The 24,752-nt window shown below is 42.9% G+C and overlaps 1 protein-coding gene across 6 annotated transcripts in view; it reads left to right on the top strand.

Moving 5' to 3' along the window:
• atp8a1 (ATPase phospholipid transporting 8A1) overlaps positions 1-24,752 on the top strand; it is a 509,869-nt gene that overhangs the window by 414,949 nt on the left and 70,168 nt on the right. For all 6 annotated transcript variants that reach the window (XM_070870244.1, XM_070870234.1, XM_070870228.1 and 3 more), the window contains 3 exons: positions 912-973; positions 15,586-15,642; positions 24,082-24,189. In XM_070870244.1, coding sequence (XP_070726345.1) covers positions 912-973; positions 15,586-15,642; positions 24,082-24,189 — 227 coding nt within the window. The remainder of the gene's footprint in view (positions 1-911; positions 974-15,585; positions 15,643-24,081; positions 24,190-24,752) is intronic.

Here is a 24,752-nt window from a genome sequence, read left to right on the forward strand (position 1 = left end):
TAGGCCCATCATTGACATTTGGTGGTGTGCACATCCACGGCACAGCTATAGTGTGGATCATTGAGCGCCAAAATTGGTCCGTTTTGTTTTACATTCATTAAATGGGTGCAATCAGGATCAATTTCTGCCCCAGTGTTTCTTTTGGAACCTTCTCCCTTACCATAATTTTCTGCAGTATGCATTAGGCTAGCAGGAAAATGTTTCCCAGTAGTTTGTACCTCAGTATAATTTCTCCAACTTTTTCTATGCTCTCAGTAAACATGGGGGTCAGTTTTGTGAAGCTGCTGTCCCTCGGTGCCTCTTGTCTTACCTCCTGAGAAATATTGAAGAACTGGCCTCCCTAGCTGCCCCTGAAGGTAATAGACCTTCTCCTTGAATTTTTTTGGAAGTTAAGATAAAATATATCAACCACACTCATGTCATCCGTTTCATTTATTGCAGCATAAAAATCTGTTAATTGTTTGGCATGGGTGTACAGAAGCCGTTGCTGCCTTTAAAAATTCCTTGTTCTCGTTAAATATCCTTAGCTTGCTTCTGATGGAATCTACTCCCAATTTTTCTCCCACAGTAGATGTCCAGCTAGCTGCCCTAAATTTCCCAAGGTTATTCTTCATTTGTTTCGAAAGTTTGGAGGAACATTAGTTATGTGCAGACCGCTAGAACTGCCCCAGTTCACTAGTGAGCTGTAATGAAGGAATTTCTGCTGCAGCTATTATATCTTTATTACAATAATCCTGGAGGGACAGTCACTGCAATGCCCTCACAATTTCTTTTAAATATCAGCTCATACATTAACTATGAAAAATCTGCTGCTATGATATGACTAGCAGATGTGGGATTATTTTCTTGGAGCTTTCAGCAGCTAATATTTTGAACTATTGAACTCATGTTTGTGTTTTTGCTTCCTGCAGACGCTGCATTTGGAAATGGAAAGACCCCTGGTCGACTACTACTAGGAAATATGGTTTACACAGTAAGTTACTTTGTAAATACTCAAAGCCTATAAATATTGTGATATTAATGGAGAAATAATTCCTGCAATTCTCCTGAAGCTCCAAATGCTGCTGAAAGACTGAAGAGGATTAATATTCAAAACGACAGTGTCAAAAAAAAAACCACTAGGGCCGAAATTTGGTACTAGTCCATATCTGAGGTGAGGTGGGACTTTCTGTGACTGGTGCGGAAGTTCCGCCCCCGCAGCGAAATTGGGGTTACCACCCCAAAGAGGAAGTAGAACGCAAAGTCGCACCTGGTTCGCGACCCATGAAGTTGGCGCGGGCATTGCCCAAGGCGGCCTCATGAAGTTTTACCGAATTTTCGCACCGGGGCAAAAACAGGTTTGTGCCTCCGTCAACTTCTGCGGAATTTCACAGGAGGCGGTAGCGGCTCCGGGCAAGAAGTCGTTGATGCCCCGGAGGCGCAAACAACGCGAATTTCTCCCCCACTGATATTTTTTGCTTCGCTTTCCTCTAGTGAAGCTTTGTTAAAGATGAAATTATGTTAGCTCATCAAGCGTATTACAACAGATGACTTCTGACTGCGCATTGGCTAGTAATTAGAAATTGAGACAACAGCAAATTCAAATTCAATTGCCATAAACAGTCAGCTTACACTTCCTGGATTTTTGGTACTGATTCAATAATTAGAAAGGAAAGTAGTATTTTCCCTTGAAGGACAAAGGCCATTCAACCCATTGAAGCTTGGCTCACTCACTCTAGCATCTGACTAAATTGTCACCACCATATTTGCAAAATTATTTCAACCACATTAGCTTTTGATTTAATCAGTTCTTTGAAATGTTTGATTTCCATAGTAAATTCCTGCTGTTAGCCCAGACTTCCATCAGTTTGTTAGCTCCAGACTGTTTAATTTTTTTGCCTTATCATGAATTTTTTTAAATTCCAAATAATAAAACCAATAAAGCTACACCTTTTGTCATTTCTATATCTCTGAGCATTCTGCATCCTTTTATGTTGAATTTACTCCCATCCTTTGCATTGAGCTATTTCTGTAATTCTATCATTTCCTTCCACATCTCACCTTAAGGTGTCAAAATTCAGTTGCTACTGCCAGTTGATACCACCTGAGTGAGATGGCAACAGGGTGTGAATGGCTGGCCGGCAGCATTAGGCATGGGTGCCACCTGATGGAAAATTCGGTTGTCCTTTTTCAAGGGTGCAAAGATTTGCCGACTATCGCCATGGAAATCCTGACAGCAGTACGCGTGCAATGCCTCTTTTGCGCCGGTCTCGTCAAATTCACTTTGGCCGCCTCACTTAGCAGCTGGCGGCGATGATGCCTGTAAAAGTTGGTGTGCACAAGGCGGGGAAACAAAACCGGGGCATTATTTAAAAGGAGTTGCAACCGGCCCAGAAAGTCCGCGGTCCGTGCTGCGTTGGCTGCTCGCACAGTTCGAAGGTGCTGGCCCCCTGCGGCTACTGATTCCCAAGCTTCAGTACTAGCATCTCTGAGATGTTGTTGCCTTCACCATCAGATACATTTGGAACTAGCACAGCGCTGTTATCTCAGTAAAGTTATAGGGACAGTGATCAGACACCACATCGTCCTGTAGCGAAGATTTGAAAGGTGCCGCCTGCAGAGACGGCTTATAGCAAATGTGGATGCTCGCCAGAGGAGAGACCCCAGACGGAGCGGCAGGAGGCCTTACAGTCGCAGTGTTTACCGTGCACATTATTGTTACCTTGAGATCTCCGAGTACCAGTGCCTAAGAAGACTGGGATTCCGCAAGGAGCTCTTGTCACCTCCTGCAGACATACCTAGCAGCTGACATCGGCACCAGGACCTGTCAGTGACAGCAGCCCTCAACTTCTATTCTACCGGCTCTTTTCAGTCGACTGTAGGCGATATATGCAACATCTCGTAGCTTGCAGTACATTGCTGCATTCGGCAGGTGACCGACGCTCTCTACACCAAACGAATCGACTACATCAAGTTCAGCATTTCCAGAGAAGACCTGGATGTGCGCTCCCGTGGCTTTGCCAGGATAGCAGGCTTTCCCCAGGGTTCAGGAAGCCATTGATTGCATACATGTGGCATTGAGGGCCCCGCACCAAGATAGAGAGCGGTTTCAGAATCGCAAGGGATACCACTCCCTCAACGTTCAGCTGGTCGGCGATCACAGGCAGATGATCCTCGCTGTCCATGCCTGCTATCCTGGCAGCTGCAATGCTGCTTTCAACCTGCAGGACGGCACTGTGCCACCACTCTTCCAGCCACCGCATGAAGGCTGTGGCTGGCTCCTCGGTGACAACGGAAATGGTGTTGTTACCTGGCTCATGATACTCTAAGGAGCAGCGCAAGCAGGTTGGTGACTGCGACGAAGTGGAACTGGGCGACTAGATTAGACGTCACAGGAAAGCAGGGAAGTGATTGGTGAGTTCTCTTTCCTTTCTTGCTTGATTTATTTAATTAACTGTTTACTAAATAGCAGTAGTGTGTGTTTTACTAAGGGTTAGAATTCTGTGGCATTGGTGGGATTAAAAATAAAACTTAATTAAATATATTAAGATGACAGGATGGGTGATGTCAGTATTGCAACATGTGGGAGCTGGTGGACCCCATTGAGGTCCACGATAGCCACGTCTGCAGCTCGAGGAACTTCGGCTCCGCATTGAAGAGCTGGAGTCTGAGCTGCAGAAACTGCGACACATCAGGGAGGGGGAGAGATACCTGGACACTGTTCCGTGGTAGTCACACCCCTTAGGTTAACTAACTCCGATTTGGCTAGCAGTCAAGGACCGGAGGGTGTGACTACAAGTGAGGTAGGTATGGGGATCCCCTTTTGTCCAACAGGTTCGAGGCTCTTGGTCCCTGTGTGGACAAAAGCAAGGACTGCAGAGAGGATGAGCAAACAGACCAAAGCACCATGGGACAGAGGACATTCAACCGGGGGGAGTAAAAAGAAACATTGTAGTAGTAGGGGACAGTATCATTTGGGGGGATAGATACAGTTCTCTGCAGCCGTGAGCGTGAGTCTCAAAGGCTGTGTTGCCTGCCCGGTGCCAGGATTAAGGACATCTCAGGGCTGAAGAGGAACTTGGAGAGGGTAGGTCCAGTTGTCGTGGTCCACGTGGGTACCAACAACATAGCTAGGACAAAGAAAGAGGTACTGCTGAGGGATTATGAGCAGCTAGGGACCAAATTAAAAAGCAGAACCACAAAGATAACAATCTCTGGATTGCTACCTGAGCCACGAGCAAATTTGCATAGGATAAATAAGATCAGAGAGTTAAACACATCGCTCAAAGACTGGTGTGGGAGAAATGGGTTTTGGTTCCTGAGGCATACGCGCCAGTACTGGGCTAAGAGAGATTTGTTCTGTTGGGACGGACTCCACTTGGAACATGCTGGGGCTAGGGTGCTGGCGAACCGAATAACTAGGGCTACAGAGGGGGTTTTAAACTAATTAGTGGGAGGGGAGGGTTCAGGTGAGCAGAAACCTAAAAGCTCAAAGAACAAGGTGAAAGCAATAGAGCAGGGTAGCATTGGGGGAAACGAAGACCAGAGCGTGACAGGAAGGGACAGAATCTATAAACATACAAGTGTATCAGAAACTGGGTCCAGAGCAGGAGAAAATGGTAAGAAAACACATTTAAAAGCTCTTCATCTGAATGCACGCAGCATTCATAACAAATTAGATGAGCTGTCGGCACAAATAGTTACAACTGTGTATGATCTAGTAGCCATAACAGACGTGGTTATAAGGTGACCAAGACTGGGAACTGAACATTCAGGGGTACTTGACAATTCGGAAGGATAGACAAACAAAGGAAAAGGAGGTGGGGTAGCTCTGTTGTTCAAGAATGGATTCACTGCAATAGTGAGAAATGACATTGGCTCAAATGATCAGGATGTTGAAACAGTTTGGGTGGAGATAAGGAATAATAAGGGGAAAAAGTCACTGGGCGTAGTCTGTAGACCCCCTAACAGCAGCAACTCTGTTGGTCGGAGTATAAACCAGGAAATAGTGGGGCCTTCTAAAAAGGGAACAGCAATAATCATGGGTGATTTTAACCTCCATATTGATTGGACAAATCAAATTGGTCAGAGTACCCTTGAGAAAGGGTTCATTGAGTGCAGAAGGGACGGGTTCCTTGAGCAGTATAACCAGGGGGCAGGCTATCTTAGATCTGGTCCTGTGTAATGAGACAGGATTAATAAACAATGTCCTAGTAAAGGATCCCCTTGGAATGAGTGACCATAGCATGGTTGAATTTCAAATTCAGATGGAGGGCGAGAAAGTTGGATCTCAAACCAGCGTACTAAGCTTAAAGGTGGGCAGAATTGGCTAAAGTGGACTGGGAAAATAGATTTAAGTGTAGGACGGTTGATGAACAGTGGCGTACGTTTAAGGAGATACTTCATAACTCTCAAGAAAAATATATTCCAGTGAGGAGGAAAGGGTGTAAAAGAAAAGATGGCCATCCGTGGCTAACTAAAGAAATAAAGGACGGTATCCAATTTAAAAATAAGGGCATACAAAGTGGCTAAAACTTGTGGGAGGACAGAAGATTGGGAAGCTTTTAAAAGCCAACAAAGAATGACTAAAAAAATGATTAAGAAGTGGAAGATAAGACTATGAAAGTAAACTAGCAAAAAATATAAAAACAGATAGCAAGAGTTTCTATAGGTATATAAAAAGGAAAAGAGTGGCTAAAGTAAATGTTGGTCCCTTAGAGGACGAGACCGGGGAATTAAGATGGGGAATATGGAGATGGCAGAAACACTGAAGAAATATTTCTTATCAGTCTTTACGGTAGAGGACACTAAAAATATCCCAACAGTGAATAGTCAAGTTCCTCCCCCACTCTATAGCCCCTTAACACAATCACTAGGGAGATGGTACTCAGTAAGATAATGGGACTAAAGGCAGATAAATCCCCTGGACCGGATGGCTTGCATCCTAGGGTCTTAAGAGAAGTAGCGGCAGGGATAATGGATGCATTGGTTGTCATTTACCAAAATTCCCTGGATTCTGGGGAGGTCCCAGTAGATTGGAAAACTGCAATTGTAATGCCCCTATTTAAAAAAAAAGGAGGCAGACAAAAAGCAGAAAACTATAGACCAGTTAGTCTGACATCTGTGGTTGGGAAAATGTTGGAGTCCAATATTAATGATGCAGTAGCAGGACATTTGGAAAAGCATAATTCGGTCAGGCAGAGTCAGCATGGATATATGAAGGGGAAGTCATGTTTGATGAATTTGCTAGAATTCTTTGAGGATGTAATGAACAGGGTAGATAAAGGGGAACCAGTGGACTTCGAGAAGGCATTTGACAAGGTGCCACATAAAAGGTTACTGCACAAGATAAAAGTTCATGGGGTTGGGGGTAATATGTTAGCGTGGATAGAGGATTGGCTAACTAACAGAAGAGAAAGAGTCGGAATAAATGGTTCATTCTCAGGTTGGCAATTAGTAACTAGTAGGGTGCTGCAGGGATCAGTGCTGGGACCCCAGCTATTTAAAATCTATATTAACGACTTTGATGAAGGGACTGAGTGCAACGGAAGGAAGTTTGCTTTTCCTCCTATCTTTGTATCGTCAGCAATGTGTGAGGAGGACACAAAACCTGCAAAAGGACATAGACAGGCTAAGTGAGTGAGCAAAAATTTGGCAGATGGAGTATAATGTTGGAAAGTGAGAGGTTATGCACTTTGGCAGAAAATATCGAAGAGCCAGTTATTTATTTAAATGGAGAAAAATTGCAAAGTGCTGCAGTACAGCGGGACCTAGGGGTCCTGGTTAATGAGACACTAAAGGTTAGTATGCAGGTACAAGAAGTGATCAGGAAGGCCAATGGAATCTTGGCCTTTATTGCAAAGGGGATGGAGTATAAAAGCAGGGAAGTCTTGCTACAGCTATATAAGGTATTGTGAGGCCACACCTGGAATACTGCGTCCTGTTTTGGTTTCCATATTTACGAAAGGATATACTTGCTTTGGAGGCAGTTCAGACAAGGTTCACTAGGTTGATTCCGGAGATGAAGGGGTTGACTTATGAGGACAGGTTGAGTAGATTGGGCCTCTACTCATTGGAATTCAGAAGAATGAGGGTTGATCTTATCGAAACGTATAAGCTTATGAGGGGGCTTGACTAGGTGAATCTGTGGAATTCACTGCCTCAGCGAGCTGTGGAAGCTGGGACATGGAATAAATTTAAGACAGAAATAGACAGTTTCTTAAACGATAAGGGGTTATGGGGAGCGGGCAGGGAAGTGGAGCTGAGTCCATGATCGGATCAGCCATGATCTTATTGAATGGCGGAATATGCCCGAGAGGCCGTATGATCTTCTATTCCTATTTCTTATGTCCTATGTAGAAGCACCAGACTTGACATGGCAGTGCAAGTCACTGTGGCACTCACTCCTACATCAACGCTGCCTTGTAGACAGCATCGAGAGACATGCAATATCACCGAGTCAGCCATCCACCATGCATCAAGAAAGTAACTTCTTTGTAAAACTAAAGCAGTTGATTGCTTTTCCTATGGATCTTGTACATCAATGTGAATAGGCTATCCATTTTTAAAGATTGGCTGGATTCCCCAAGTTCAAGGGACCATTGAACAGAACCCATGTTGCCATACTTGGCCCTTATGAGAGCTCAATCAATTTGGCTACAGGAAAGGGGTCAATCTACAGTTGGTGTGCGATGTGAGGTACCTCATTCTCCATGTCAATGCTTGCTTTCCAGGGAACTGCCAATATTCTGTTTTAAGGAGGTCCACAATCTCACCACTGTTCACAGGTCAAAGGCAGATGTCTGGATGGTAAACAAGGCAGTGGGTGGCTCTGCTGCACAGGAGGGCAGGAAAAAGAGTGGGAGAGCTATAGTGATGGGGGATTCGATTGTAAGGAGAATCGATACGCATTTCTGCAGTCGAAACCGAGACTCCAGGATGGTATGTTGCCACCCTGGTGCAGGGTTAAGGATGTCTCTGAGCGGGTGCAGGGCATTCTGAAAAGGGAGGGTGAACAGCCAGTTGTCGTGGTGCATATAGATTAAAAGCGGGATGAGATCCTACGAGACGAATTTAGGGAGCTAGGAGCTAAATTTAAAAAGTAGGACCTCAAAAGTAGTAATCTCAGGATTGCTACCAGTGCCATGTGCTAGTCAGAATAGGAATCGCAGGATAGCTCATGACTGTGTGGCTTGAGGAGTGGTGCAGCAGGGAGGGATTCAAATTTCTGGGACATTGGAACCGGTTCTGGGGAAGGTGGGACCAGTAAAAACTGGACGGTCTGCACCTGGGCAGGACCGGAACCAATGTCCTAGGGGGGCGTGTTTGCTAGTGCTGTTGGGGAGGAGTTAAACTAACATGACAGGGGGATGGGAACCTATGCAGGGAGACGGAGGGAAATAAAACAGAGGCAGAAGCAAAAGATAGAAAGGAGAATAATAAAAGTGGAGGGCAGAGAAACCCAAGGAAATAAACAAAAAGGGCCACATTACAGCAAAATTCTAAAAGGGCAAAGTGTGTTTAAAAAGACAAGCCTGAAGGCCCTGTGCCTCAATGCGAGGAGTATTCGGAATAAGGTGGACGATTAACTGCACAGATAGCAGTTAACAGATATGATGTAATTGGCATCACGGAGACATGGCTCCAGGGTGACCAAGGCTGGAAACTCAACACCCAGGGGTATTGAACATTTAGGAAGGATAGACAGAAAGGAAAAGGAGGCTGGGTGGCGTTGCTGGTTAAAAAGGAAATTAACGCAATAGTAAGGAAGGACATTAGCTTGGATGATGTGGAATCGGTATGGGTGGAGCTGCGGAATACTAAAGGGCAGAAACCGCTAGTGGGAGTTGTGTACAGACCACCAAACAGTCGTAGTGAAGTTGGGGACAGCATCAAACAAGAAATAAGGGATGTGTGCAATAAAGGTACAGCAGTTATCATGGGTGACTTTAATCTACATATTGATTGGGCTAACCAAACTGATAGCAATGAGGTGGAGGAGGATTTCCTGGAGTGTATTCGGGATGGCTTTCTAGACCAATATGTGGAGGAACCAACTAGAGAGCTGTTCATCTAGACTGGGTGATGTGTAATGAGAAGGGACTAATTAGCAATCTTGTGCGAGGCCCCTTGGGGAAGAGTGACCATAATATGGTAGAATTCTTTAAGATGGAGAGTGACACAGTTAATTCGGAAACTAGGGTCCTGAACTTAAGGAAAGGTAATTTTGATGGTATGAGGCGTGAATAAGCTAGACTAGGCTGGCAAAGGTAACTTAAAGGGTTGACGGTGGATAGCAATGGCAAACATTTAAAGATCACATGGATGAACTTCAGCAATTGTACATCCCTGTCTGGAGTTAAAATGAAACGGGGAAGGTGGCTCAACTGTGGCTAACAAGGGAAATTAAGGATAGTGTTAAAACCAAGAGGCATATAAATTCGCTAGAAAAAGCAACAAACCTGAGGACTGGGAGAAATTTAGAATTCAACAAAGGAGGACTAAGGGTTTAATTAAGAGGGGGAAAATAGAGTATGAGAGGAATCTTGGAGGGAACATAAAAACACTGCAAAAGCTTCTATAAATATGTGAAGACAAACGTAGGTCCCTTGCAGTCGGATTTAGGTGAATTTATAATGGTGAACAAAGAAATGGCAGACCAATTGAACAAATACTTCGGTTCTGTCTTCAAGAAGGAAGACACAAATAACCTTCCGGATGTACTAGGGGACAGTGGGCCTAGTGCAAAGGAGGAACTGAAGGATATCCTTATTTGGCAGGAAATTGTGTTAGGGAAATTGATGGGATTGAGGCCGATAAATCCCCGGGGCCTGATAGTCTGCATCCCAGAGTGCTTAAGGAAGTGGCCCTAGAAATAGTGGATGCATTGGTGATCATTTTCCAACAGTCTATCGACTCTGGATCAGTTCCTATGGACTGGAGGGTAGCTAATGTCACACCACTTTTTAAAAGAGGGAGAGAGAAAACGGGTAATTACAGACCGGTTAGCCTGACATCAGTGGTGGGGAAAATGTCGAAATCAATCATTAAGGATGAAATAGCAGCACATTTGAAAAGCAGTGACAGGATCGGTCCAAGTCAGCATGGATTTATGAAAGGGAAATCCTGCTTGATGAATCTTCTAGAATTTTTTGAGAATGTAACTAGTAAAGTGGACAAGGGAGAACCAGTGGATGTGGTGTATTTGGACTTACAAAAGGCTTTTGACAAGGTCCTGCACAAGAGATTGGTGTGCAAAATCAAAGCACATGATATTGGGGGTAATATACTGATGTGGATAGAGAACTGGTTGGCAGACAGGAAGCAGAGAGTCGGGATAAACGGGTCCTTTTCAGAATGGCATGCAGTGACTAGTGGAGTGCCTCAGGGCTCAGTGCTGGGACCCCAGCTCTTTACAATATGCATCAATGATTTGGATGATGGAATTGAGTGTAATATCTCCAAGTTTGCAGATGACACTAAACTGGGTGGCGGTGAGAGCTGTGAGGAGGATGCTAAGAGGCTGCAGGGTGACTTGGACAGGTTAGGTGAGTGGGCAAATGCATGGCAGATGCAGTATAATGTGGATAAATGTGAGGCTATCCATTTTGGGGGCAAAAACACAAAGGCAGAATATTATCTGAATGGCGACAGATTAAGAAAAGGGGAGGTGCAACGAGACCTGGGTGTCATGGTTCATCAGTCATTGAAATTTGGCATGCAGGTACAGCAGGCGGAGAAGAAGGCAAATGGTATGTTGGCCTTCATAGCTAGGGGATTTGAGTATAAGAGCAGGGAGTTCTTACAGCAGTTGTATAGGGCCTTGGTGATGCCTCACCTGGAATATTGTGTACAGTTTTGGTCTCCCAATCTGAGGAAGGACATTCTTGCTATTGAGGGAGTGCAGCGAAGGTTCACCAGACTGATTCCAGGGATGGCTGGACTGACATATGAGGAGAGACTGGATCAACTGGGCCTTTATTCACTGGAGTTTAGAAGGTTGAGAGGGGATCTCATAGAAACGTATAAGATTCTGACGGGACTGGACAGGTTAGATGCGGGAAGAATGTTCCCGATGTTCGGGAAGTCCAGAACCAGGGGACATAGTCTTAGGATAAGGGGTAGGCCATTTAGGACTGAGATGAGGAGAAACGTCTTCACTCAGTTGTTAATGTGTGGAATTCCCTGCCGCAGAGAGTTGTTGATGCCAGTTCATTGGATATATTCAAGAGGGAGTTAGATATGGCCCTGATGGCTAAAGAGATCAAGGGGTATGGAGAGAAAGCAGGAAAGGGAATGATCAGCCATGATCTTATTGAATGGCGGTGCAGGCTCGAAGGGCCAAATGGCCTACTCCTGCACCTATTTTCTATGTTTCTATGATCAGCCTGGACTCCGAGACCTCCCTCCTCATCAGCGGTAAACTGGAATACCCAAGAGAAAAGATTTTGGGGAGGGTGAGGGGGTGGATTGCAGAGTCATAAAATGAATGGATATAAACCCTGGAGTAATGCTGCACTAATATGCAAAGTAAAGGTGCAGAAAAAGTTTTGCATAAAAAAAATTCTGCACAGACTAAAATTCTGGTCAAGAGAAAGACCTTTAGCAGTAATTTTGTCTGCCTACTGCCGCCTAGCAACCTGCAAGACCAATTTTATGCAGGCGCTGTTCTTTACTGCCAGATGACAGGCAAAAGGGGAGAGAAATGTATTTTTTGACTTCAAAACCTTATTTTAATGTCGTTTACACACGGTGAATGGGTTTGCAGTGAGGGCAGTAGGACGCCCAGATCGGTTGGGAAGACAGGCAGGGAATTGGTGTCGGACCTCCCCACCCCATTTTCCTCCACTATCTGCCCCGAGTCCACCTGAATCTACCACAAAACACAAGTAAATGGGAGGAAAATCTAGTTCCATCGCACGTGGAAGATATGTGATTCAAAACATCCCTTTCTCTGAATCGCAGATATCTTTATCAGATTACATAGGATATACAGCACAGGAACAGGCCATTCGACACAAACAGGCCATGCGGCATTTATGCTCAACTCGAGCCACCTCCCGTCTTTCCTCATCTAAATCTTATCAGCATAACCCTCCATTTCCTTCTCCCTCATGCTCATCTAGTCTCCCCTTCAATACATCTGTACTAGTTGCATCAACCACTCCGTGGTAACGAGTTCCAAATTCCCACCATTCTCCGGGTAAAGAAGTTCCTTCTGAATTCCCTATTTGATTTCTTGGTGACGATGTTATATTGATGGCCCTTTGCTCTTCCCCACAAGTGGAAACACTCTATCTACTCTATCAAAACCTTTCATAATTTTAAAGACCTTTTATTAAGTGACCCGTCAGCCTTCTCTTTTCAAGAGAAAAGTGACCCAGTCTGTTCATCCTTTCCTGATATGTATACCCTCGCATTTCTCATATCGTCCTTGTAAATCTTCTCTACTCCCTCTCCAGTGCCTCTAGATCCTTCTAATAATATGACAATCAGAACTGTACGCAGTACTCCCAAGTGTGGTCTAACCAAGGTTCGATACAAGTTTAGCATAACACTTTTCAATTTAATCCCTCTAGAAATAAACCCTAGTGCTTGGTTTGCTTTTTTATAGCCTTGTCAATCTGTGTCGCTATTTGTACTCCAAATCCCTTTGATCATCTACCCCATTTAGATTTATATTTTCCAAGTAACATGTGACCTCTCAGTTTTTCTTGCCAAAATGTAATACCTCACATTTATGTGTTGAAATTCATTTGTCAATTATATACCTAATTTTATCTCGTGGCACTGCTGCTCTCTCTCTTATCCATGCATCAGAAATTAAGGATTCACTTCTTGGTATGATGCAGCGTTTATGATAAATGGCGGCATGGGCCGAATGGTCTGTTTCTGTGCCATATATCCTACGTAATTCATCCACTGACACTGCTACAATGAACTTTTAAGTAACAAATTGTGAAGATACTTGGAGAAAAAAGTACCATAGTGCAAAGGCTGAGAACACATTTATGGAATTGTAAATAGGCATTTTGAGACTTGGGGGATAAATTTGCGTTGTTTGCGACTCCCGTTAGCACCCCCGCGGTGCCCAGGGGCGCTACCCCCCTCTTGAAATTCCGCAGGAGTTAATGGAGGCGCAAACCAGTAGCGCCCCGCTCCTGCTGGTATCATCCTGGGCCGCTGCACCGGCAATGATGACGTCATCACCAAGCTCAGCGACCCGTTTTCACCCAGGAATGAAAATTCAGTAATGCCCACGCCAGCTTTGCAGGTCGCAAATTAGGCCTCATTAATGGGGAGGTGTGGCATGCACTGCTTAAAATAGCCGACTTACCGGTCACGGACTTTCCTTTTCCAATTCGCGGTGTGCGTGCTGCGATGTTGTAGCCTGGCACTCCGCTTCTGTACTGGGCGGCTGCCACAGCACCCCACTTCCCGGTGGTGAAGTGGTGGCCCCTTCTCCCCAATGCAGAGTTGGTAGTGTGCCCTACGCTTTAGCACTGGAAAATTCCCGCAGTTAGCGCCCCAGTTCTGCCCCCGAGAGGAAGTGGAGCATGTGCCATTGTGCTTCATTTCCTCTCTGGGGTGGTAACCCAATTTCGCTGCCGGGGTGGGACCTCGCAGTGGTTACCACCCCCAAATTTCCTGTATTTGGCTGTCATTTCTGTGGCCTCAAACTATGCATAATGACATACAACTATCTGCAAACTGAGAGTTCCTGAACTTTAAGGGATTATATTATCAGACAGAGGTGGCACAGCTGAAACCAGAGCAACTTTAGTACAATAACAAAAATGAAGACAAGGAAATGAGATGGAATATGAGTCCCAGTAGTTGATCCCAAAAGGAGATAATGTGTATATGCAGCAAGTGGAAAACCTGCCACAATGACATACTGGGAATCACGATGAGAAGCTGTTGATGACGCTGAAAGGTCAGAAATTTCAACTGACTACTCTGAAATTTGAGAGGATCAGAATTGTTTCTCTCCCAGTATCATAAAGTGCCATCTCACATCTCACAATCCATCTTGCACTTAACCCAGTATACCCCATAAAATAGCTGAAAGTTTTAGAAAGATCTGCTAAAAGCACTGCTACAAAGTTAACAGCCACAGGAGTCACTGAGGTAATTTACTGCCTGACTTAATGAACCTCCATCCCTCAAAAGTGGATATGTTGGCTGTTAAGGGGGCAATATGCTCTAAGGTTACACAAAGTGCTGCCTGTTGGAGAAAATGCAAGCAATTGTGATTACGTTATAGATACACATCTTAAAACCTCACACAAGCAACAACTCCAGTGATGCAGAACCTGTAGTGCAAAAAATGTGCAGGCGGGAACAGAAGCCTAGATGTTCCAGTTGATCAAGGTACTAATAATGAAGGAAGCCTAGATTTTGAATGTAGTCCTAACATTAGAAGTCTATAGTGCCATGTAATTTTTATTTAGGATTTTGCACTCCAAATTAAATACCTCTGTTTAAACAAGTTCAATTGGTTTCTTTTCTTTTGAAAGGAGCTATTTTTAAAAAATCACTCTTCTCGCAAATGGATCTCACAACTGACGGCTAGATTGAGTACAGTAATTGATATTTCGAGTATAGATTCCGGCCTCTTGCAATCAGAGACACACAGCTTTTGATGTTTTAGTTAAAAATTCGTGTCTCCCTTGTGTTTTCTGCTATTGAACATTGTGAAGAGAACAACAGTGACCAGGTGAGAATGGCACGGGAACTGTGGTGCCGTAGCCTCAGGAGAGTGGGAGGAGAATTACTGGATTACATCTGGAGGGGGAAAGTCAGCATTGTGCTCAGGAAACCTTAACTCATTACTTTCATTTCCCCGTTGATTGAAATTTCAATACTTCACAGGATTATGGATGCTTTAAACCTGAACATTTGTTTAGAAGAGAAGAAATTCAGATTTGTGAATTTCACCAGAAGTATGCACAGGAAATTTGTCAGCCACCTGCCGTAACTTCAGCAGGAGACCGGCGGGAGGAATCTACCAGAAAAGGGCGGGCCCTGCTGGCAGTGGGTCTCTGATGTTTCTGCCATGCCTTGTCGGGACGGAGTCTCTTTCCGCCATGCCTTGTCGGGCGGAGTCTTTGTCTGCCACTTACAAGGTAAATGTCGTCCGAGTGGAGCTGGAGGCAGGAATTCACAAAACTAGGAGTTTCCGATTACTGGATCAGTAGTACCACGTGTAGCTCTGGAGGCACACCAGCCTCCAAATAGATGCCAGTGGATCCTGCTGGGATTGGGGGGAGGCCAGGGAAGCGTCTAAACCTGTCCCCCAAAGAGGGCCAAAAGGAATATGATGGGAGCAAGGCCTTGGAAACCTGCTGGTCAGCTGAAGATGTGCTCATAGTTGCACTTTCATCTACCTGCCCCATGCAAGGTAGGTGCCCTCCACTGAAAGCCACAAATATAGCAGATTCATTGCTGGAAGGCACCAGTGTGTGTGATCCCAGCAGATATGTCAGGATTCTATTCCGAGGATTCTCGGGACCTTTATGTCCACAGAAATTACAAACCACAACACTTTATATTTATTGTGGTGATGACATAATTTAATGATGGTACACTTTTATTTCTCCACAGTTTGTGGTGATCACGGTTTGTTTAAAAGCTGGTTTGGAGACCTCATCATGGACTACTGTAAGTAGTGATAATCCATAACTCATCCTAAAAATGCACTTCAAACATGCTTGGAGATTCCATCTTTTTGGCTTTGCCTGATTTCTTGCTACGAGAGTATAATTGTTTTATGTATCTTAACTTTACATAGTCTAATCTGCAGTGCTGCAATCACAGAGTCACTGCGTATCTTAGACTTATTTGTAAACTTATTAAAACTCATTAAAATGTGCAAGCATGAACAGAATTGTACTCGCTATTGCTAGGTTTACAGAGGGGTGAGAGGATTCAGAGTAAATCATTTTTCAGTCACCAAGGATCTTGTCTCTGAGGCTGAAGATGAAATGAAAAACCACCCAAATTTTCATCCTGCAGTTAATGGATAAATACAGGTCAGCCATATTTAACCCCCTCCACCAACAATTTCATTATTGCTAAATTGGTGATGGCAGATGTAATATCTCTGGTGTCTCACCTGTCTCAGTAAAAATGTCAATGTAAAAACACTTGAGAACGTGTTTCTTTATCTTTTAATAACATAACCTGTGTTCGTTCATTAGATCTAAGCTATTTTGGTTAATTAGGCAACAATAAACTCCAAGGCATTCAAGTGTTGTGGATTTAAGCATGTTAAGGTATTCTATACATTCTCATTCAGGAAATTACACTTCGGAATGATTTCAGCATTCTGTTTATTGCACAAGTGACCACCAGAGTATCACCTTGTATCTCTCTTCCCCTCAACCTGAATGGGTCATTCAGATTGCCTTTGGTTTCTTTCTAGTTATAAATGCAGCTTTGGGGAGGGATATGCTAAGAGTTCCAATGCAATTTCAACCAAGAATCGCAGCCGCTCCACCCAGTGCTGGAGCTGGCGGCAAATGGATTCGGAGCCATGAGAAGCCCAAAAAATTACGTGTTTTATTTTTTTCTGATTTCCTTGTGGATCAGGCGGAGAAGGAGTTGCCCATCTGAGCTCCACAGGAAACCTTGGGTCTCTATTGCCCCAGGCTTCAATACCCACTTCCTGACTGCGATGCCTTCCTGACATTTCCCCCACCAACTTTTTCTAAGCACTTCTGAGTGCCATGCACCATTCTTATAGGTTCCCAGTGGTAGCTGCCTGCCTGCAGTATGACGGGAAGTATCACAATATGCCACGCATTTAATATTAGATATCTTGGGTGCTCCACTTTGGAATTTCTTTAAGTCTGAAGTGCATAGAAAGCCCATCACTCTGTTTAAGAATCTTCAAACTTGGCAAGCGACATGTAAAGTTTCTGTTTGCCTGATATGAAGTGTACACACTATGCCCATAGAGCGACATCCCACTTACGTAAATCCAGAGAAATTACATACCTGTTGCTAGATCTGCGGCTTAGGGATGCACGTGTGTATAGAAATACTCCTAGAGCTTAACAATATCAATTCACCCAGCTTACCAGTACTCATCTAACTAAGGTCACTCTTATTCATTAAGGCCTTGACTCCCAGTTATCTGGAGTCAAGTGGGAAGAGTCACAGCCCCCAGTCTACAGGTTGTTTGGTGAATTGACTGGCTATCAAAAAATCCACAGTGCACAGTGGAGAACTGCAGATCTGTTTTGGTTTAAATATCAGGTTACAAGGTCTACCAATGAAGGTTGATTTGGTTTTGAACTTCTGTTGGATTCCAGCTTGGATCCACCTGGCCCTGTTCTTACCCCAAGGGAATAAATCAACACCTTAAGAAGGATGTGCTGGACTTGAAGAAAGTCTAGTGACGGACGAAAGAACTGAGCAATGAGGGGAGAGTGCGTAAACTTGAATTAAACTGTGGTCTTTAAAATAATAAAGTGAATTGAGAGGGTAACGGGGAGCAACTCTTTCCTCCAGAAAGGGAATTAAACAAAAATCTTAAATTTGAACTCAGAAAATAAAAGCTGCTTCATGCGAAAAAATTAGTGCATCTCAGTGTTGCATATCAGTAGGCCATAAGGGCAAAATCAGTTAACCGATTTAAGAGAACTTATTTGGGAAGCAAGAGTATTGAGGGCTGTTGAGAAAAGGTCAGGAATTGAGACTAAAAAAAAGCGGACAAGGCTAACAAAATGGCTGATCTGCCTTTTTAATGTGGAACTGTATGTATTTCAAAGATCTGATTCACCAAACTATAGTTGTTACCACTTCAATGAAAATGGGGAACATCACATTCTTTGTTCCAGACCCTGTTGGACAAGTAGTTTCCAATTAGATGCTCTCTTTCATTATTGGACTAATTTCAGGTTCTCAAATGGGGAATCACACTCCCAGGAAGCACGGGCTGGGGAATTAGGGCTACAATATTGTAGTTGTAACTCCAATCCATCTCCCTTTGAGCACTGCTTCCCTGCCGTGAATGCGGGATTTTGGAATTAGCTGTCTCTGTGTGGGCTTTTCCCATTTATGTTAATCTCCTGCCCTCTAGAAGGTTTGGTGTGAAGAAGCAAAGGTCATGTCAATGCCCCATACTGGTTAAGACCACCACGGTTCAAAACATTTGGCAACTCCCCGAATGGACTAATATTCTTCAGGGAAATAGAAATTTGCCCACCCAGATCAAGACAATATGCTCCTAGCATGGGTTAATTAACTTCTGTCTTTATTTCTTACACACACTCTCCAGGAAGTACTCTGCAGAACTCGTGTAACAGGATTTTGATCTATGCTGTTAAAAATATTCCATCAGCCCTTTATGTCTGTTTCTGAAACCCTTTTTAGAGTTGCAAGAGCTCTAAAACCTTGCAAAATGTGTATAGCCACCATTTTATTGTTGCAGGAAAGTGTTCTCACTGTTTACTCTTTTAATTAAAGAAAATATTGTTTTTCAACCACGATGAAACCTGATTTCCTTGCATGAGATGCTTTCCCATCAGTACTTTTATCTTTTGCAGCTTCATGATGCATAGGGTTTCTGTCAACATTCAAAATGGACTTTCAGTAAAAACTCTAATGTATGTTGCTGTAAACTAAAACAGAACAGTTGTATGGAATCAATAGACCCTGCTATTAATACTAGTAGTAAATATATTCTCTTTTTTTAAAAAAAAAAGAAAAATAATCTTGTTGACTATTTTGGTATGCAAATGCTGCAAGATTTAAAAGATCCACCTACTCAGACAAGTATTGTAATAGTAATAATTTGTGAACATCTTACTTGCAGTAAAAGACGACTCTTCTGTATGCAGCTTGGCTTATTTGTGGAATAAAATAAACTGCAGATGCTGAAAATCAAACAAAAGTACAAACTGCTGGAAACACTTGGATCAGTCAACATTTGTGGAGAGAACACATGTTAACATTTCAGGTGTAAACTCTACATCAGAACTGGTTGATGTTACAATGGACAGCATTTAAAAAGGGGCAGAACAAAGGGAAGGGAAAATATGTGCGAGTACATACACTTGCACAGGTGAAGTGTTTACATGGAAAACAGATGGTTAAATGGCAGTGATATTTGCTCAAGGCAACAGGAGGCATAATAAGGGAAATTAAAGACATATATCGGGCACTAAAAACATATGATGGGTGGTAAGGCGGTTAGAAAGGGAAGCATGAAAAATTTGCAAAGTGGCCTTGGTGTCGGAGAGAATAAAATAGCAGGTTGACACCAAGGGTACAGATTGCTCCGTCAGCACAATATTCTAACAGAGTCACCACCACAAGCACTAACTCATTTCCCACCCCACTGTGTAAATGCCAACATGTCCATCCTGCCCTGTCAACACTTTCTGTTAAAAGGGAAAGTGAAGCTGTTGTCAATGTCCAATGTTATTAAAGTCCATATGAAGGCCAGAGAACTGCAAAGTATCTAACACTGTTCCTTTTTTTAAATGCTGTTCTTCTGTACTATCTTCAGTTCCAACAAATGGGTCCACTATTGAAATGCTAATTCATCTGCTATCTCCACAGATGCTGACTGACCTGCTGAGTGCTTCTAGTTTTTCTGGAATTGTATAAGGCAACCAATATCTTATTCTTGCATACCTTTCCCAAACATTAAAATGCAATAGCAGTATACTTATTCTTCATTGGTAAAGCTATACATCAAGTTGGGTTGCCAGATCTAAGTTGCAACAGCTGCTTTTGTTTTTTGTTGACTCTCTTTGAACTTGAGAGAGAATCACAATCTGGTAATCTCTGGTAGCTAACCGGGTGTTCTCAATACAAATGAACATTTATATACTCCTACATTGCTGCCTGCCCACTTCTTGAGTCAATTGGCAAAAAGTTAGGTTTGGCTTCAGTCCAAAAGAAGGTTGACTTCCATATACTTTGGGAGAAGTTACAAAGGTAGGTGCCAGAAGGGCAGTTCATTGAGTGAATTCACATACCATCTCACTGCAAGATTTGTGAACAGTCCAATTGAATTGATCTGCAGACTCAAAAGTTAAAACCCAGCACAAGTGGTTTGAGACCTGGCCTGCAGACTGCAGTGTGAACAAGGTCTTCTGATAAGTTTGGGTCACTAAAGGAAAAATTAAACAATTTGAGGATTTTTTTTAATCATACCTAAAATCATCACTCGGGCAATATAAAGTAAATGGTCCAATTTTAAAGGGGGTGGAGGAATAGAGCCACCTGGGAGTGTCTGCACAAATGTTTGAAGATGGCAAGACAAGTTGAGAAGGATGTTTTTTAAAGCATATGATATTCCTTGGCTTTATTAAGAGGAATAGAGTACAAAAGCAAGGAGGTTATGCTCATATTTTACAAAACACTGGTTAGACCTAAGCTGGAGTATTGTGTTCAATTCCTAGCACCACACTTTAGGAAGAATGTCAAGGCCTTGGAGAGGGTACAGAAGATATTTACTAGAATGGTACCAGGGATGAAGGCCTTAAGTTATGTGGAGAGACTGGAGAAGCTGGGGTTGTTCTTCTTACAGCAGAGAAAATTAAGAGGATATTTGATTGGCATGTTAAAAATCATGAATGGTTTTGATAGAGTAAGTAGGGGCCCCAACAATTTACAATCTATATTAACAACTTGGAAGAAGGGACTAAGTGTAACGTAGTCAAGTTTGCTGAAGATACAAAGATGGGTTTAAAAAAAAAATGCAATGTGTCAGGAGGACACAAAATCTGCAAAAGGGCATAGACAGGCTAAGTGAGTGGGCAAAAATTTGGCAGATGGAGTATAATGTTGGAAAGTGTGAGGTCATGCAATTTGGCAGAAAAAAATCAAAGAGCAAGTTATTATTTAAATGGAGAAAGATTGCAAAGTGCTGCAATACAGCAGGACCTGGGGGTACTTGTGCATGAAACACAAAATGATAGTAAGCAGGTACAGCAAGTGATCAGGAAGGCCAATGGTTTCTTCCCCTTTATTGCAAAGGGGATGGAGTATAAAAGCAGGGAAGTCTTGCTACAGTTATACAGGGTATTGGTGAGGCCACACCTGGAATACTGCATGCAAGTTTGGTTTCCATATTTACGAACGGATATACTTGCGTTGGAGGCAGTTCAGAGAAGGTTCACGAGGTTGATTCCGGGGATGAGGGGATTGACTTATGAGGAAAGGTTCAGTAGATTGGGCCTCTACTCATTGGAATTCAGAAGAATGAGAGGCGATTTTATCAAAACGTATAAGATTATGAGGGGCTTGACAAGGTGGACGCAGAGAGGATGTTTCCACTGATGGGGGAGAGTAGAACTAGAGGGCATGTTCTTAGAATGAGGAGAAATTTATTCTCTCAGGTTGTAAATCTGTGGAATTCGTTGTCTCAGAGCTGTGGAAGCTGGGAAATTGAATAAATTTAAGACAGAAATAGACAGTTTCTTAAACGATAAGGGGATAAGGGATTATGGGGAGCGGGCGGGGAAGTGGAGCTGAGTCCATGATCAGATCAGCCATGTTATTGAATGGCGGAGCAGGCTCGAGAGGCCGTATGGCCTACTCCTGTTCCAATTTCTTATGTAATTAACTAGTTTCCAGTGGCAGAAGGGTCAGTAACCAGAGGACACAGACTTGGGGTGATTGGCAAAAGAACCAGTGATGACATGAGGACATTTTTTTTTAGACCAAGTTGTTTTGATCTGGAATGCACTGCCTGAAAGGGTGGTGGAAGCACATTTAATGGTAATTTTCAAAAGGGAATTGGATAAATACTTGAAGGAAAAAACATTGAAGGACTATGGGGAAAGAGTCGTGGTGTGGGATTAATTGGAGACACAATGGGCCGAATGGCCGCCTTCTGTGCTGTATCATTCTATGAAGTGGTCATCACTCTTGGACATAATATTAACAAGAAAATATCCATTACCTCCAAAATTGACAGAACATTTGTGTGTCTGTGCTGCGACATCATGCAATTGTCAAAAAAACAAATGAATTTCATCAGGCTTTGGAGGTGCCAGTATAAATTGGCCCCACAAGCAGTGTGACTCGCATGTGAGGGCGCTGTAAGAGGATGTTTTTATGTTGTCTTAAATTACCTCCGTTTTTCGATAAAATTTATTTGCAGTCACAAACTTAAAATCTCAATGAACCAGCACAATCGGGCAGTGTAATAGAACATAATTGTTTCTTTTTTCCCCTTGATATATTTAAAAGCAGTAACCTGGTGCAGTTTTATTAATACAGCTAAAAATGAGCCTTTTTATTAAACGTTTCTAGCCCTCCACCTGTGAGTAACCTGATTTTAAATTACTGAAAATGGCTTTAATAAAATCTGTATGGAACCATTTAATAGTTTCATTACATAGAATATGCAGCACCGGATCAGGCCATTCAGCCCAACGAGTCTGTGCTGGTGTTTATAATTCCACACAAGTCTCCTCCCATTCCATCTACCACATCTCAGCCTTTCAGCATATCTTTTTATTCTCTTTTCTCTCATGTACTCATCTAGTTTCCTTTTGAAAGCATCTAAGCTCTTTGCCTCAACCACTTCCTGTGGTCACGAGTTCCACATTTTAACCACTGAGTAAAGACATTTCTCTTTATTTCCCTATTGGATTTATTTGTACTTATTGTCCCTGGTTTTTGGTTCTCCCACAAGTGGAAACATTCTCTCCACATCTACCCTGTCCAACCCAGTCATAATTTTAAAAGTCCTGTATCAGGCCACCTCTAAGTCTTTCCTTTTCTAAAGAAAAAACCCCTAACCTGTTCAATCTTTCCCAACAACTGTAATCTCTCAGTTCTGGTACCACCCTTGTAAATCTTTTTTGCACTTTTTCTGCAGTGCTGCTACTTCCTTTTTATAGTATGGAGAACAGAACTGTGCACAGTACTCCATTGGTGTGCACTAGTCAGTTTCTCAGTAAATTAAACATTTCTTGATATGAAGAAACTTTTAAAACATGTCTAATGCTGTCTCTGCGCCCAAGAAAATGAGTGCAGTTTATTGAGCCTTCCCTAACCAGTACAATCGGTGGATTATTGCAATTTTGATCTGGGGGCATGGTCAGTTTTGTGGGCGTGGAATCATCCGGGAAAATTGAATCTTAAGCCAGCGGAAAAGATCATGGGAAATACGAATGTAAGTAGTTTTGGGCGTAACTCACATTTAAAATTCTCCAATCTTTTGCTCTGGTCCGGCCAATTGCGCCCAGATTGCGCTGATCTTACTGGTGGAAACAACTGGAAACTCAACCCTCGTGCTTACAATTTCACTACAAATTTTGACCAGATAAAATCTTCCAACTGTACCTACGACTAACAAATAAAATGTAAATGCTATGGGGGGGGCTAAATTGGATAGCCCCCCCCCCCCGCCCCCATAGCATGGAATTGTAGTTACCTCTCTTTGAATACCGAGTCACAGTGACCTCACTTATGCAACATTGGATGGCAAACTGAGATGTTGCAAATATCTCCAGCTCCAACCTGGAAGGGTCCCAATGCATAAAAGTACATGGCCACAGTCACCTTCCCAGCCACTGACAATGCGGTCCTTGCCTTGCTCTGAGGTTGCAGTTGTGGCTGCAGAAGGTGATTATTGAAATGATCTGCCTACCTTGAATACTTCCAGTAGCTGCTTACTGCGCGCGTGTGCCCTCACCAATATGGCATCAACTGCGACTCGCACCAGAAGTGTGTTCAGCCACCACTTTGAACCTCTAAGGGCATTCAGTGCCCAAAAAACGAGCACTGCAGATCCGATTTTTGCGCCCTAGATGTTAACCCTGATGAATGCACAAGTAGATTGTCAAATCCCGTTACGGTTGAATTACATATATTTAATTAAACTATAATATAAGACCATTTGATGTTTAAATGCTACATCAAAGACTGAGTACTGCTAACTAGAGTTTCAAATTAACACGAAGACATGAAGATAAGGACATACTTTTAATATTATGCATGCATTATAAACATACTGTATTAACATTGGCCTATCAGTAATGCTGAATATAATTTTATTTCACAGTCTATCACCGAGTGCTTGGTTAACTGACCTTGATATTCTGATTTTGGTTTTCCCCCCACAACCAGTTCAGTCACGTGGCTATCTGGGGCAGCATCGGAATATGGGTGGTGTTTTTTGGAATCTACTCATCGGTGTGGCCTGCAATTCCATTGGCTCCTGACATATCTGGAGAGGTACTTATTTTGATATTTACACATTTAACACTTCTATTGGGGGGTGGGCGCGGGTGTGGGGTCGCGGGGGAGTATCTAATATTGTCCATGTGCTCTGTCTGTTGGCTTTAATTTGTTATGTTACAGTTGTCAGATTAGTGTTTAATCATCCATCTGTGAAAGGATCTTTTGCCATTTGCAAAATGACAAAAATGGATGTCATTTGAAGATTATGCTAATCCAATTACAAGATGATCTGAAGAATTGTTGGATTAACAGCGGTAATGGGTATATGTTTTCAGTGGAAATTAAGATTGTATTTGAGCTTTTGACAAGTGTAAAATTGCACTAGCTTTGACTCAGTGTTGTATAGAAGAGTTTTACCTGAAATATATTTAGATGAAATTTGACACATGGTTAATACAAAACTGCAGATCAGAATTTTCTAGGAACCGGGAATTAACCTGTTGGGTAGCTAAACCCTATTTTTAAATAAAAATTTAAAAATTCCAACTTTTGTTTTATTCTGCTGCAACCATTAAACTTACCTTTGTGGCAATTTATAGTATTATGCAGATCAAATC

This window comes from Pristiophorus japonicus, chromosome 2, assembly GCF_044704955.1.
Source record: "Pristiophorus japonicus isolate sPriJap1 chromosome 2, sPriJap1.hap1, whole genome shotgun sequence".
NCBI classification, from domain to species: domain Eukaryota; kingdom Metazoa; phylum Chordata; class Chondrichthyes; family Pristiophoridae; genus Pristiophorus; species Pristiophorus japonicus.